The sequence below is a fragment of the Mytilus edulis genome, chromosome 8, assembly GCF_963676685.1.
Source record: "Mytilus edulis chromosome 8, xbMytEdul2.2, whole genome shotgun sequence".
NCBI classification, from domain to species: Eukaryota; Metazoa; Mollusca; class Bivalvia; order Mytilida; family Mytilidae; genus Mytilus; species Mytilus edulis.
This window is the reverse complement of record NC_092351.1, coordinates 84,064,860-84,082,927: the sequence shown is the minus strand read 5'-3', so window position 1 is coordinate 84,082,927 and position 18,068 is coordinate 84,064,860. Positions and strand designations below refer to the sequence as shown.

General features: G+C 30.9%; 1 protein-coding gene across 1 annotated transcript; it reads right to left on the bottom strand.

Moving 5' to 3' along the window:
- Positions 1-16,715: 16,715 nt before the first annotated feature.
- Positions 16,716-17,081, bottom strand: LOC139484455 (uncharacterized). The gene has a single exon (XM_071268187.1). The coding sequence runs from the start codon at positions 17,079-17,081 to the stop codon at positions 16,716-16,718; it is 366 nt and encodes a 121-aa protein (XP_071124288.1).
- Positions 17,082-18,068: the final 987 nt, after the last annotated feature.

Sequence of the window (18,068 nt, the reverse complement as noted above, 5' to 3'; positions counted from 1 at the left end):
AAGTCCATAAAAACTGACACTATCAAACTTTACAGAAGGCAGAACGGATTTTGTCTGTTTTCTGTTGTTCGTACTTTTTTGGTATGTTACATTACTTATAATTAAACATAAAATACAAGTCAAAAGAGAAACACTGACCTTTGATAGGAAAACTGACAATTCTAGTTAATAAAATTTGGAGTCGAGCGCACCTGCCATTTGTGGGATTTGGTTGGATATACAAAATTTTAACTTTATCCTTACAAGCCTTTAGAACCTTGGTTTAATATCTTATTATCTGTTAAGGAAATCCACTTATGAAACGCATTCCCTAGTCAATCATTACGTTATTAACTTAGAAATATGCCGTATGATCTTTAAAAAAAAAGCGAGCGTAAATTATTTTACTTTGATTTGAGATTTCCTTCTTTTTCCTGCACACAAGTTTCAAATATTTAAAAATTAGCTTTTTATTTTTAATGTTTTAAATACAAAGTACCAACTGTTGTTATTATGTATATTATTTGTTATTTAAGAAGAAAAACTTTATGATTTTATTTCAATGTTATATAAATGTCAATATTGATATCACCATCCTATCAACTACAGCATATGTTCCTGAAATGAAAAAAAAACACATCAAATTATCATCATGATCCTTAGTTCAATTTAATTTCTATTGTAGAAATAAACTTATGTCGCTTTGATTTCTATAACTCTTTCCCATTATCCAATTGTTTGGTATTTCTGATTGATAACATTCAATTGAAATATTCAATACTTCTTATCTTCAATGACATCGGTATACCTTTCGTCTCTAATTTACTTGATAAACATTTTTCTATCTCCCAAATTAACTCCGGATCAAATGAATCTGTTAATTGCATCATTTGTTTACCACATTGTAATCTAGAATTTGCAGCATTGAAACAGCTATATGTGGTTATCCTTTATAACATACGAACATACAGATATATTATGTCAACGATGGGTTGAGCACTCACAAATGTATAAAAGTCCGCCACATATTAAGTGTTCCAGAAAATGTCATTTGTAACCGTCTGTCATAATGTATATATATCATGCATTTAATTTGCTTTTTCGATATTGTTTTTATCCGTTGCATTCTCCAGCTTACCATATGGTAGGGGTTTGCTCATTGTTGAAAGCCATACAGTGATTAATAGTTGTTTGTTCCTTGGGATAGGAGTCTCATTTGCAATCATACTTTGTTTTCGTATTTTTATATTAGAGGTATACATATAAACTCAGTGTAACTTGCAAAAGTATGATATTAGGTAGTTTGCAATAAAACATATAATCTTTAGTAAGATAAACATCCTTAACTTAACAACACAATATTGTTAACACACCTTCGTTCAACTTAACCTTGTGCTGATCAGGACCATAAAAAATGTATGGGTATGCCTTTCCAGGTTATTTATCATAGAAACAGGGGCGATAATTAGCATCTGCAGTATCAATTACTACCATCCAAATTGTGGACAGCCGCCATAAATACTGCTGATGTAGAAATGGCGATCAACGGTTTGGTCGCTGTGTATAAAGAAAAAAGTAGTTTATCCCATATATCTAAAGATAAATATATACGTTTTGCATACTGTATATCTACAAATTTTACGTTCTTTTGTAATCATTCAGGCTTAGGTTGCGATTTTACAACTACTGGGTCGAAGAAAATGTCGGTAGGCAATTTTTCCCAGGAGGTACTTTTTTGAAACGTTCATTGTCGGTCCAATAAAACATTGATGTATATTTAAAACGATGAGGTTTTTCTACCTCTAGACATAAGTGTCTTCACTTTCAATTTTGATAAGGATCTAACAGTTTTGATTCGTATGCACATGCCTTTTATGAAGACGAAACGACATATTTTCTACTTCTTCTATCGTATCAAATAATAAGCTTGATAACTGAGTTTTAATAATATATTTTTTTACTAAAAATCATTAAAATAGTTGTGCAAGTATCTTTCAACAATCTGTTTTTGATAATTTATTGACATTATAGTATTTAAATGTTTATTTTTTAAAAATAATTTACCCATCCATAGAAAAAATGTTGACGGTAGACGTTTGCTGCAAGTCGTTGAAAGAACTAGAACGAAATCGTTCCATACTAAACCAATTGGAACTTGTTGAAAGGTTGCCATCAAAATAAATAGCTAAATCAAATTTTCCATTTGAAAATAGCTCAACTTTTACCTAAAATTATATTATACCATACTATATTTTTAAAGTAATTGTTATTATTTAAATAAGTCATGGTAAATACAATTCATATTTTGAGGCAGACCTCACTAATTTATCAAAGGTTTGGTGACTCTATAGAAAGCATATACCTCATCGAACTTTAAATAAAGAATGAAAAAGGTACATTTAATTTGCGTCATATCTTGACTTATATTAATGTAAGTGACAATGGATGTCAGTAAGGAACAAAACTTTACGACAAAAGAGATGAATGCAGTTTCTTCATTGTGAAATCACCATTTCAAACGATTACACATTGTTACAACAGCGCATGATCATGGAGTATGTATTTCCGGTTGATACGATATTCCAGAGCTTGTATATCTTATAATGATTTCCATGATAAAAATTTACCATTTACAAGGAAGATATAAAATCAAACGAATGAGGTCATCCATTTCTAACAGTTTACGGACACCATCAGGAAATGGTTGATTGTAATGGAATATCTATTTTACGGATGACGACGGATATGTTTCAGTTGTAGTAACGCAATCCTGTCTTCTTTTCCTTGAATGTAACATTATGAGACTTATCACCAAATTTGAACTAACAAGAGCAACACGACGGGGCCACATATGAAGCACCAGAAATCACCACCTATTGTTTGCCATTTCGTCGTTGTTCTATTTTTGCAATGGCGCTCTTAGATTATGAACTTGTTATCCGTTTGGTATCTTCCGCCTAGTTTCATTTCACATTAAAAGTTATTAAGTTAAAATACAGATTATTATTACTTTTCAATGTTTAGTCATACGTTTTGTTTCCAGAAAAGAAATTCAGAAGTATTTATAACAAATTAATATAGCTATTTTATATCTTTGATTGATTCTAGTTTCACGCAAAGTTTCAGGATATGCATTCTAAGTTATTCTTACATTTGTTTAGACTATATTGTTGATTATGGTGACAGGTTAGATTATTTATTGACCATTTATATGTTGGTATGCTATTGAAGCAGCACCAACACCACCTTTCAGTTTCAATTAAAGTGAAAAGTGTCAATTGTTTAAATGTTAAAGGTTTCTTGCTGTGTTTATCAGTACTTGGAGATACATTCACGCTGTATAATTCTTCACATCGATATGTTGTCATTTGAGACACTTTCAATAATACAACTACTTTAACTTTCAACATTGCTGGCGTGGTATTGTATGTCAAAAGTCTTTATGCAATTCAACTACTGACTGATTAAGACTATTTTCGACGAAATATAATTTTTATTCACCAAGTACTTAACATATTCAAAGTAGATTTTCTACTCATTGAATCTTATCTTAATATTATTTTTAAAGAAACTGTTTATTTTTTTTTAATCCAAATACAGTTTGAAAGATGGGGCCATTTTTTGGTATGACATGGATGTAAGTATACATCTATGTTACATATATCAAATGTGCATTGAAAGGTGTGTGTTTTTGGAGGAACTTTTGTCTCATACTTTGATATTGCATATCTAACTGACGTGTCGTATTGTATGTCTGTCTTCATGTTTTTCTATTTTGCGTATGGTGTTGTCTGCTTGTCTTCAATTATTATTTGTCTGTATTTCCCTTTTGCTATCTTATTTATTTTTGACATACTTTTTTAGCTTTGAATCGAGTATTCTGTTTCAGTATTTACATAATTGAAGACACAATAGTTTTTTACGAGATGCACTTTGTTAAATTTTAATATACCTGGTTAATTTGCGACTGATCCCAGTTGTCAATAATCGAACTTCTGAGATGTCCAGCTGTACGTATATCATTAATGTTTAAAATTTCTCCACCCATAATAGACGGCGTTCTCCATGTGTCCAGTACTGACTGTTGATTTCCACTGCATGCTACGAATATTGGTTTAAATTCTAAAAATAAAGAGCAATCTTACGTTAATTGACATTCTGAAAGGAAAAGGTATGATACGGTTATTTGTGAACCCTTGAAATCGAAAATAGTAAAAGTTAATAAATTTATCAAATAACATCATTAAAACGATCACAATATAATTGTTCTCTTCTAGTGAAAGAAAGGTAAATGATGAATATCTAATGAGTAATTCCACGACCATTTTTGTACTAAACCAACTAGACCGTATTATCTGTCTCTTGTGTGTCTATATTTGTCATTTCATATTTCCGCTTTATCATTTGGGTTTTTAGTTTTATTTTATTCTTTCTTTGTGTTCACACGTCAGAGTGGACAAACACAATCCTAATGATAAAAAGGAAATGTGAAATAAAAAATATAAACACGCAAGAGACGGATTATTTGGTATATATACCATGTACGGATTAAGAAAAAAATATCTGATTCAACTTGGATATATTTTGTAAACCGACAACTGATTGTGGAGTTTGGCATATTTAATTAAAACAAATTATTTCAATGGGTAAATGTACTAGTTATTTTCTCATTTAGCCATTTGTTTTTGCACTTATATAAAATAGAACATTATACATATTTTTTTTTAAACCAAGGAGATAAATCATCAAGCAAAATCCTCAAATTTCATGTATTTAGATATGATGATGCGTCTTTTAGTAATTAAACACTTATATGTTATATATCGTTTTAAATTGTTTATGATACTAAAGAGAAAAGTGGATATGCTTTAGTTCTTTTTTTTCTTCTTCTTAAAATTGAGGTAGTAAATTAAGACATAAAGGCCGAACAAAAAGACCGATAATTTTTTTGTTCAATACCTGACGTTAACGATCATGCACCAGTGTACACATGATGCGCATGTCAGGAAATCAGTATGTTTTATAAATTTGTTTGCCCTAATTAAAAGTCTTGGAATTACCTGAGTTCGTTTGTACATTTTAAAAGTACATGGACAGTTGTAGCGTCCTAATGTTATATTTTTCGGATTTCTTTTGTAAAACATGACGTGGTCTTTGAACGAAAACAAAAATAGATTTCTATGATGTTTTTAAAAGCAAATGAGCATATATTGTTCTATTTCTAAGCAACCAGTTACGTTTAAGTTATGAAGAACATAACATCAACTGGACTAATGAAGACTTTGGAGAGTAGTATGATGTAAAAGGGTCCAAACAAAGAGTCTATAATTTAAAATAGATTGCGCAGATGTGTATTCACAACCAGCAAAGATATGAGAAAGAACGACTCAAATTAGCTTTTCAAAAATGGTCAAGTGGCTATCATTATTAAATGATCGTTAGAGCAATTATTTCAGTCTCGCTAAAGCCATTTAACATGTTTAACTCTGTCAAAAATCAAACATTCTACTAAAGTCAATCTAAACTGTTTTTGTCTTTTGCATAGTTTTGACAATTCCTAATATTCTGACTTCGGATCATGTGGTTTATTGCATATATAAAGGGTTATTGTTGATGAGACATGTAACCTGAATATCAATTATTTACAAGGGTTGCAACTCTAGAAATTGTTCTACAAACTAGTAACTATTGATTTGGCAAGGAATTTACACAAGCTGTTCGTATCTAAAGGTCGAAGGTTACGGGAGTTCAAAGCATGTGCAAGTGTTTATGATCGTGTGTTTTGAGGAAAAGCTGCAAATATCATTTTCTAGGTCTTTGTTTTGATTTTGTAGATTTCAACAACAAACTAACACACTCGAGGCGATCAAACATCTGCAAGACAACTGAACTGTTTTGGAGTAATTCGGGTTACGGCAATGTAAGTTTAATACCTTCGTTGTTTTGTTTAACGCCAATGCAGGTAGCGCAAACATCCTGGAGTAGCTAATACTCATACTTTGTAAAACGCCATCTGTTTCCTAGCAAAAAAGTATTGAGCCAAGGTTTTGTCAAAGAACGTCTCGTCCTCTTTCTCAAAAAGTTAACCGAAAAGTACCAAGACATAATAGATAAAATATACTACTGTGTCTTCTAAATAATACATATAATACAAGATGGCCTAGAGTTATAGATTACGGGTGCTGCATTTATGTATCCTTTTATCTTTTAATTTTACTTAGTTTATCCGTTATTTGTCTTCGTGCTATTATGTTTTTTTTAGTCGTATGACTTTTGACGTGAATCCGTATTGATGTCTGCCGCCATTGGGTTTTTTACTTTGTATTTTTATCTACTTAATTTTTACTCTACCGAGAAAGTGTATTTTTATACCGTATGTACTATCAACGACAAATTTACTATCTGCACCTCTTTTTGTTCGCGTTTCTGTTATATTATTTGTATATATATATATAAATAAGAAGTCATATGTATTTGTATATATCATGTATATATAAATAAGAAGAGGTGGTATGATTGCCAACGAGACAACTCTCCACAAGAGACCAAATGACACAGAAATTAACAGAAATAAACAACTATAGGTCACCGTACGGCCTTGTATGAATTTTGTAGTCAGTTATGTCTATGATGTATGTTTACACAAATTTGGCTTCTAGATTCCATTTATTGTCACCTTAATCGTTTATGCCTGTTTGAGTTGCTCACCCAATTGTGTAAATATAACGAAACTATAAACAACTGTCATACAAGTTGGAACTTTCGCTAGCTATAAACCCAGGTTTAACCTACCATTTTTGTCTTGGATCTTGGTTATTTTGTTATAATTTAATTTTGGATGTAACGCGTCTTCTGAATGGCTGATCTTGGTTATTTTGTTATTCATTTTTCCAACATGAACTCTTAATGATGTACGTTTCAAAGAACAACCTTTGGTTAACATCAGATAAGAAAAAAAGTGAATCTGTCAGATACTGCTCACTTATGATACCCGCGACTCACTTAAAGTATAAGGTAAACAGGAAGGTGTTGAGTGATGAAACACACTGTATAACTGACTCAAGCTAACATTTTTAACCCCGCCACATTATGTATGTATGTGCCTGTCCCAAGTTAGGAGACTGTAATTCAGTGGTTGTCGTTTGTTTATGTGTTACATAGTTAACAAAAGTACGAGGATTATAATTGTATACGCCAGATGCGCGTTTCGTCTACATAAGACTCATCAGTGACGCTCAGATCAAAATAGTTAAAAAGCCAAATAAATACAAAATTGAGGAGCATGGAGGACCCAAAATTCCTAAAAGTTGTGCCAAATACGGCTAAGGTAATCTACTCCTGGGGTAAGAAAATCCTTAGTTTTTCGAAAAATTCAAAGTTTTGTAAACTGCAAATTTATAAAAATGACCATATAATTGATATTCATTTCAACACCGAAGTGCTGACTACTGGGCTGGTGACACCCTCGGGGACGAAACGTCCACCAGTAGTGGCATCGACCCAGTGGTGTAAATAGTTATCAAAAGTACCAGGATTATAATTTTATACGCCAGACGCGCGTTTCGTCTACATAAGACTCATCAGTGACGCTCAGATCAAAATAGTTAAAAAGCCAAATAAATACAAAGTTGAAGAGCATTGAGGACCCAAAATTCCTAAAAGTTGTGCCAAATACGGCTGTGGTAATCTACTCCGGCGGTAAGAAAATCCTTAGTTTTTCGAAAAATTCAAAGTTTTGTAAACAGCAAATTTATAAAAATGACTATATAATTGATATTCATGTCAACACCGAAGTGCTGACTACTGGGCTGGTGATACCCTCGGGGACGAAACGTCCACCAGCAGTGGCATCGACCCAGTGGTATAAATAGTTATCAAAAGTACCAGGATTATAATTTTATACGCCAGACGCGCGTTTTGTCTACATAAGACTCATCAGTGACGCTCAGATCAAAATAGTTAAAAAGCCAAACAAATACAAGGTTGGAGAGCATTGAGGACCCAAAATTCCTAAAAGTTGTGCCCAATTTGTTTTTCGTTCATTTTTTGTACATAATATAGACCGTTAGTTTTTTCGTTTAAATTGTTTTACAATGTCATTTCGGGGCCTTTTATAGCTGACTGTGCGGAATGGGCTTTGCTCATTGTTGAAGGCCGTATAGTTTTTGATTTCTATGTCATTGGGTCTCTTGTGGACAGTTGTCTCATGTGCAATCATACCTAATCTTCTTTTTTATGTTATATAAACACTGAAATCAAATTTCAGAAATCCTTGTAATGTAGTTCCTTGGAGAGATGCGACGAAAAATATTCACGGGACGGACAGACGGACTAAAGGATTGACTGACAGATGGACTGACGGATGAACGGACGGACAGACAGAGGTAAAACAGTATACCCCCACTACTGTGAATCGGGGGTGTAAAAAGAGATATATAAGATTAGGAGATGTGGTATGATTGCCAATGAGACAACTCTCGACAATATACCAAATGATATAGAAGTTAACAGTTATATGTCACCGTATGGCCTTCAGTAATGAGCAAAAGCAATACCGTATAGTAAGCTTCAAAAGGCCCCGATATGAAAAATGTAACACAATTCAAACGCGAGCAAATTGACTGCATGATTTATGTGCAAAACAATAAACGAAAATCAAATATAATAAACAGCAACAAACGACAACAACTAAAATACAGGCTCGAGTCCTGAATTTGAACAGTCACATACATAATGTGTCGGGGTTAAACATGTTTGCCGGCTCCAATCTCTTCACTTACCAGGTAGAGTAGTGTACCAGTACAACAGAAGAACAATCTATAAAAATCAGATCAACAGGGCTTACTAAGTAAGTCATCAGATCGATACAAAGCACAAAAACACAAAAGTCACAAAGTACAGATCTGAGAGTACTCACTGTTACTAAAAGGTAGTTCGAAGTCAAAGACATGTAATCATGTGTTTAAGAATACAATATCCATCAATACATATCCAACTATGAACTTGCAAATACCTTTACAGTGCAAAACTAATCGCGATCTCATTATCTTGATAACATTAATCAACAAGAATGACGTTAACCATTTCATGCTTTAACTGTTACAAATTATTTAAGGAATGACTGTAATATTTTTTCTGTCTATGAAGAAATAACATAAACAATTTGGTGCACACTGAATAACGCGCGTAGTCGGTTATTTAACAGTGTGCACCACATTTTTTATGTTATTTCGAATAGACAGAAAAAATATTACAGTCATTTCTTATAATTTAATTCTATATTCCATTTTAAACCGTAGAAAACCATGAAAAAACGTTGATGACGTCATGGTCACATGACTAAATTATGTCTATGGGCTCATAACAAAATAACGTCAGCCATCAGAAGTCGCGTTACATCCAAAATTATTTCAGTTTAAACTTTGAAAATATCACATTCGAATTAAAACTCCGGTGATGACTACATAACATTTATTACAAAGTAAAATAACAAAAATATCGAACACCAAAGAAAATTCAAAATAGAAATTCCCTTATCTTATGACAAAATCAAAAGCTCAAACACATCAAACATGTCAAACGAATGGATAACAACTGTCATATTTCTGAATTGGTAGAAAAAGGTGGATTGAAACGAAAGAAGTAACAAATGTATGCTTATTTGGAATGTTTTGTTTTGCGTAAAGAGCATGATGAGAGGATAAAACCTTGTTTTATAGCGAGCTAAACCTCTCACCTGTATGACAGTCGCATCGATTTCCATTATATTGACAACAATGTGTGAGCAAAACAAACAGACATAATAGGTAAAATGTCAAAAATTAGAGTACAGCGGTCAACATTGTGTTATAATCTTCATCACTATAAAAATAAATAACTATTTCAACAAAGAAAAACAAAATGGTATATATACACTTTATTAACTCTAAGAAGAAAACAGTCGTCTTTGGTTATGTACTAGTATTTGTTTCTTTCAAGAGAACAACATTAATCTATATCTTTATCATTCAAACGTTGCAAAACTTTTCATTAAATATTCGCCTTCGAAAAGGTAAACTGTTATTTCCCTAACCTTTATCATTTCATATAAATTAGGCAATATAAACTTTTTAAAAGTGACGACATCTTTACGAAATTTCAAATAAAACCAACCGATACAGAGATACCAATGCCTTTTATTTTCTACATCAGTGTGATAATGTGGTTAAGATATTTGACATCATATAATTAAGTTTTTGAAAATTTCCGGTATATATTTCATAACTTTAGGTATATGTTATGTGCAGCAAAACACGTTTGATTTTCATCAGATGAACATTTTTTTTTATTATATCGGACGATCCCATCTTTATACGAAATTCAATAGTTGTTTTTGGTTGTGTTTTTTCAGATAGTTAAGGATACAGAACAGTACATATATATATATATAAATGATTTGATATTGCTGCAAATACGAAGGATAAAATACATGTTACACATAATATAGAAAATTTACGAATTTCAGGGACAAAATTGTTTCCGTCTAGGGAAGAAATTGGAGGAATGTTTAATACAATAAAACAACCTATATTCTAACATGTGGAAATTCTATGACTAAGATTTAAAAAAGAAATATGCCTTTATTTGTCATCTTAACCTTTTTATTAGAGCGTCAATGATCAGTCTTTTGTAGACGAAACGCGTATCTGGCGTACAAAATAATCAGCCTTGTATCATTGATGAGATCTTTTTTTATACATGCAAGATAATTCAACGCGTTTGTAAAGAAATCAATCACAGGTATATTTATTATTCATTTTCTATGAATTACCAGAAAACATATATTTCAGTTTGAGTAAATATTGAGAAAATGTTGCAATTTAAAAAACACGTAAACTTCATTTGCTTTCCTATTATGAATCAGATTGTGTCTTACAAATGTTGTACTTAATTTAGTTATAAGGCTTTAGAAATTAACTATTACATATTTATGATATTCACATTGGAAGCGATGATGTTTGAAATTAAATATTGGCATGTTAAATACCTTTTATTTATTTTTTGAATTATATTTTTTTTATGGTGGATATGTTTAAGACCATATGAGTATCTGTTCTGGATCATATGCATACAATTTTTTCAAAATACGAATACGATCGGACTGTAAGCGTACGGTCTGTCTGAAGTTGGTCAAGTTTCTAAGATACAAATGTATATTACAAATCAACATAACTGAAATCTAGAAATAATATACTTAGTCTAGTAAAAGTTTAATTGTAATTGAAAAAAACAACTTCTATACATATAATATTATAATTTTTTAAAAAAAATCACTTTATCTTAATCTGTTTATCACCTTTATTTAGTATGCCAGTAATACATGAAATTGAAATATGCTCACTAAAATTGAAGTTATCTAAAGTAAATATGATACTGGAAGAAAAGTTTTAGAATATTTAGGATTGTTTTACTACAAAAACCAGCTGTGTACTTGTTGAAGAAATTTCATGACATGCTGCCGCAACACAAGCTTTTCTCTTGCTAGAAAGAGATGCAATACCAAAGACACATGCATGAATAAAAAATGTTAATGTAAAAAATCTGACGTTTCTTGTGGCAGCAAGACATTAGTTTCACCCTATACAAAAATGTCAAAATAGGAATCAAAAAGCCATTTATTTAATTTCAACTCATTGAATGTTCACTTGTTCACTTTATTCATCTAATTTTATTCATTTAATAATATTTATTTGTAAATCTCAATAAAAAATTTGGATAACTGTTGTCTAAAATGAATCATTATGGTCCAAATACATGTATGGTCTAGCTCGTACTAGACCAAATACTCATACGGTCTGGAACAGATATTATACCCTATAGTTTTGTGTTTTTCTAGTCTTAAGTAAGAATAAAATCATGGTTTCTTTGTCACTTTTTATTTTTATGAACTAAAACGCAGAGAATTAATTCAATAAGGTATTCAAATGATACACGATATTGTACTTTAAAGGCATTGTGTATGGAACAGTCTGTAGATAAAACTGAATATATTTGAAAGATTTTATTTTGTATTTTGAAAATGCGACGGTAGTGCCTTTCATATTTGGTATATTACTGTTACTGCTGTTGGACTGTTGGTATATGGCTAAATAGGTATTTAGTAGTAGTGTATGCCCTTATATTTTTTACAGTAAGGGGTTTTTTGCTTGTGTTATTCTATTATCATGATTAATGATCTATTTCTTATACTGAATTGTCATTTTGGTCCCTTGTGGACAGTTGTCTCATTGGCAATCATACCACATCTTCTTTTTTATAGACAGCACAATCATGTCAAACCAAAACTTAAATAACATAGATACAGAATGAGAGCAAACGATTTGATAATATTAAGAAACAACAGTGGTAAAATAACTATTTTATACTAATAAAGAGTAAATAAGGATTATGGAACAGACTTACCTGATATTTTTGTTTTATGGAACTGCCTGTTTATTCGGTGAAAATATAACTTAAATTATGATCAAGGTCAGATACAACTTACAACTTACAACTATTCCATACGCCAAACATAGGTGACTTAATTGTTGTAGTCTCTGCGAAACGGACTTGACCACGTAACTTCAACCTTGATCCCTGATCAAGAAAATGAGGTTGAGATTCAGCTGAATTTTATTTGACGGACATATAAAACGTATACCAAATACAGTTATCCTATTATTCATAATAAGTGAGTATTTTACTTTACGAAAAAAATCTATTTCAAGTAGTCAATGAACTATTGAAATTGACTCAAGGACTCAAGGACAATGAACATATGAAATTCTGAAATGTAAGCTTTTGACGAACAGTTTGTGTCGTCACCGTCGCCACCGTCGCCACCGCTGTAGTGTTACCCTTATGTCTCGTATTCTGCTACTTCTGCTACTTCCTTCGCAAGCGAGACAAAAATATTTTGTCGAAACGTAAAATGTAAAAAGAAATGAAAGATAAAAACAATTAAAAGATAAAAACAAATAAAAGATAAAAACAAATAAAAGATAAAAAAAAAAGAAAGATAAAAACAAATAAAAGATAAAAACAAATGAAAGATAAAAACAAATAAAAGATAAAAACAAATAAAAGATATAAAAACAAATAAAAGATAAAAACAAATGAAAGATAAAAACAAATAAAAGATAAAAACAAATAACAGATCAAAACAAATGAAAGATAAAAACAAATAAAAGATAAAAACAAATAAAAGATCAAAACAAATAAAAGATAAAAACAAATAAAAGATAAAAACAAATAAAAGATCAAAGATCAAAACAAATAAAAGATCAAAACAAATAAAAGATCAAAACAAATAAAAGATAAAAACAAATAAAAGATAAAAACAAATAAAAAATAAAAGATAAAAACAAATAAAAGATAAAAACAAATGAAAGATAAAAACAAATGAAAGATAAAAACAAATAAAAGAGAAGATGTTTTTGCTATGTCTCGTATTCTGCTACTTCTGCTACTTACTTCGCAAGCGAGACAAAAATATTTTGTCGAAACGTAAAATGTAAAAAGAAATGAAAGATAAAAACAATTAAAAGATAAAAACAAATAAAAGATAAAAACAAATAAAAGATAAAAAAAAAAGAAAGATAAAAACAAATAAAAGATAAAAACAAATGAAAGATAAAAACAAATAAAAGATATAAAAACAAATAAAAGATAAAAACAAATGAAAGATAAAAACAAATAAAAGATCAAAACAAATAAAAGATAAAAACAAATAAAAGATAAAAACAAATAAAAGATAAAAACAAATAAAAAATAAAAGATAAAAACAAATAAAAGATAAAAACAAATGAAAGATAAAAACAAATAAAAGATAAAAACAAATAAAAGATAAAAACAAATAAAAGATAAAAACAAATAAAAAATAAAAGATAAAAACAAATAAATGATAAAAACAAATAAAAGATAAAAACAAATGAAAGATAAAAACAAATAAAAGATAAAAACAAATAAAAGATAAAAACAAATGAAAGATAAAAACAAATGAAAGATAAAAACAAATAAAAGATAAAAACAAATAAAAGATAAAAACAAATGAAAGATAAAAACAAATAAAAGATAAAAACAAATAAAAGATAAGATTTTTTTGCTATGTCTTGTATTCTGCTACTTCTGCTACTTACTTCGCAAGCGAGACAAAAATATTTTGTCGAAACGTAAAATGTAAAAAAAATGAAAGATGAAAACAATTAAAAGATAAAAACAAATAAAAGATAAAAACAAATAAAAGATAAAAAAAAAAAGAAAGATAAAAACAAATAAAAGATAAAAACAAAAATAAAAGATAAAAACAAATAAAAGATAAACACAAATAAAAGATAAAAACAAATGAAAGATAAAAACAAATAAAAGATAAAAACAAATGAAAGATTAAAACAAATAAAAGATAAAAACAAATGAAAAATAAAAACAAATGAAAGATAAAATCAAATAAAAGATAAAAACAAATAAAAGATAAGATTTCTTTGCTAAATTAAAAAAGAATACAATTTGAATAAAATGTACAAACCTTGTTTGCTGCGTTTTCTGATGAATGTTGCAGAAACGTTCGATTTTTCTAAAATAAACTATCATATTCAAGCATATTTGAATGATTTGCTTGTATCAAGTCATGAATATGATAGTTGTCAATCATTCGTTTGATGTTTTTAGGTTTTGATTTTGCCATCTAAGAAGGGACTTTACTTTTTGAATTTTCCTCGGAGTTCAGTATTTTTCTAATTTTACTTTCTACACCTTTATACAGTGTAATTAAACGTTTGGTGATTGTTGAATGCACCAATACCATCCCTTCAAACCTGAGATCAAGGATTCAACAGATACAGTTGAGTCTGCTTCATAACTTGACTTATATCTAGAAATTGACTACAAAGGTCTGTTAAAAACAAAATTGGAAGACAAACCAGATGATATTTGATCTCCAATTGTGAACTTTCCATGTATATGTCAAAATATTCCAGCAGTGCCTGCTTGTGGGGTATATATCTCGATATTTATACGGCATTCAAGGGCTTCTAATTTCTGTAATGATTTCATTGATAGATGGTTGCTGCTTACAAAGACGCTGTTGCATCAAGAGTTCCAAGTGGTAAAGTTGAAATTGTCTCTTAATTTTACGGACACAATCACGAACTGGTTTACCGTTATTGAATATCCATTTCAAATATGACGACGGATAATTATGTTCGAATGGTCGCTATTTGAAATTATACAAAACGACTAATCACCGGGTATGTACGTACATGGGCAAAACGACTGGTGTCACATATAAAGCAGAATCTGCTTTCTCCTCCGGAGCATTGGAGTTCAACCCCCATGTTTGGTGTGGTTCGTTTCTAGCTTAGTTAGTTTTGAGATGAATTTGTAATTAATGTAAGTCTTGTCTGCAATCAAAAAAGTGTTGTTCATGAATAATCTTTACTAAATTTGGCGCTTTTTAACAATTTGCTGCAAAATAAAATACAACTTCCTTTTGTTTTAAAGACTTGTAAAATCTAAATTTTTGCAAACCATTAAGAAACTCCATATGAGGATATACATGGTTATGATCGACCTACAAGTTTCGTGTTCAAGTAATGTCAGATCTTTATGTATATTTCAACAATCGGTCATCATGTCTGGGGTAGGGATTTTGAATATCTAATGATCGACTGGTCTTCTTCTTATGTAAAAATGAATGTAGGCGTGGGTTCGAATCCCACATCTGACACCATGTATCGTTTTTCCTACAATATAAGAGCAATAAGAAGTACAACACTAGTTTAGGCACACATGTATAATCCCGAAAAGCTACATCATCTACGTGTACAACGTCATCAGTATCAGTGCTAATCTATGGGGCGCATCATAAACATATATATATCGTTACATCCCCTTTCTTAAAAATATCTTTAAAGTTCTTGTTTTCAAAATTTACTTTAAACTGATCTTAACTCGCGATTGTGCCATTTAAAGTATTAACTTTTACTACTGAACATATTTACAGTCCATCGCTAGAAATCCTACTTTTATAAGTCCATTATAAATTCACAATATCAAAACCCTCAACTAATCCAAACTAAAAAAAAATAAACAGGCACATATTTACAAAGTCCATTCAACGCACTACACATACATAGTCCTGAATATGTCTCGGTCTACTACGAATACGTTCTGAAGTTCTGAGAGTTGGTTTCGGTTCTTGGTGTTCAATCACATTGTCGTCTACTTGACTTTCGATGGCGATCGGTTGTGCGTGATTGTCAGTACGATCCACGGCTGTTTGAGTTGGTAGATCTAATTCTGACTGTTTAATCATCCGCTCTTTAGTTAATATTAAATGTCTACGATTTCTCCTATAAGTGCTGCCATCTTCGGTGGTCATATTGTACGATCTAATATTACATTTCTCATCAACTTTTGATTTTGTCCATTCATTTCCATTTTTGAACGGTTTTATTCGGACTATATCTCCTTTCGCTATTTCGGTCTTATTTTTTGCACTACGATTGTAATAGCTACGCTCTTTTTTGTTTTGAATCCTCTTGTATACTACATCTGTTTGAATGTCTGGCTTCAATAATCTTCACGCTGATGGTAATAGCGTTCTACCTCTTCTTCCGAACATACGTTGTGACGGAGAACTATCCAAGCCTTCAGATGATGTATTTCTCCATCCAACAATGCTAAATACGGGTCTTTGCCATCCTTTTGAGATTTCACTATTAATCATTTTGCTGTTTTGATAGCGTTTTCATTTTTTCCATTTGACTGTGGAAATATCGGTGAACTTGTGTATGCGTAAATTCATACTGATTTGAGAAATGTCTTAACTCGTGACTGTTGAACGGCGGTGAATTGTCTGAAAAAACACAATCAGGTAGTCCATATCTCGTAAAATGTTTCTTCAAGATTCCAATTACTTCTTTTCCTTTCTTGTTATTTAATCTGTCAATTTCAAAGCAGTCGGAATAGTAATTAATGGTCATCAAATAGTCTTGTTGATTAAACTCAAAGAAATCGCAAGCATTTTTTTCCCATGGTCTTGTACAAAGTTCATGACTATGTAAACTTTCTTTCTGTTGATCCATGTTTAATGCATTGCAAGTTTCACATGTTTTAATATAACTTTCAATGTCTGAGTTCATATTTGGCCAATATAAACATTCTCTTGCTCGTCGTAAGCATCCTTGTATTCCTATGTGACATGTGACTAGAATGTGCTTTTTCTGTCAGATCTGCTCTTGCACTATTTGGCACTACAACCCTATCACTTTCGAAAATCAATCGTAATTCCTTCTCGAAACGGAAAATACTTCTATATCTTAATATCTATCTTGTTAATCGGCCATTCATGCTTTATAACTTTAGAAAGAATTTGAAGTTCTTCATCTTCTGCGGTAGCTGATTGTAGTGTTTTACATCTTATGGCGGTGATCGGTGAGAACTGAATCGCATTCACAGTTTCAACTTACTTCTCGGTTTCCGATCGTCTATCTTGTCCACTTGATTCTTTAATATATGCTATACTTAATGTGTCTGCCATATACATTTCAACTCCTGGTTTGAAAACAGCAACATATTCAAACTTTTGTAAACGTAACAACATTCTTTGTAGTCGTTTTGGAGCGATAAGCACAACGTTAACTTACCTACATATAATCTCAAGCGGTTTGTGATCTGATTCGATAACGATTTTTCTTCCATGTGTATGTTTACAAATTTTTCCATTCCAAAAACTACTGCTAGTATTTTTTTTCAATTTGAGCATAATTTTCTTCGGTTGGTGTTAAAGCTCTCGAAGCATAGCATACTGGTTGTCTTTCTGCAACAAGGAAGCACCCAGTCCTGATTTCGATGCATCACACTGTAAAATGACTTCTTTCTTTTCATCAAAGTATCGAAGTGCCGGTGTATTTGATCAAATGAAAGTCTGTGTACGTGAGGATCCCATCTGAAATCATTTTCGGGCTTGAGCAATTGTCTCTGAACTGCTTGTCGGTCCTCAGGTATCGGCATTTCGGTAATAGCTTTTACTTTTTCCGAGTCTATTTGCAGTCCTTCAGTGGTAATTATAT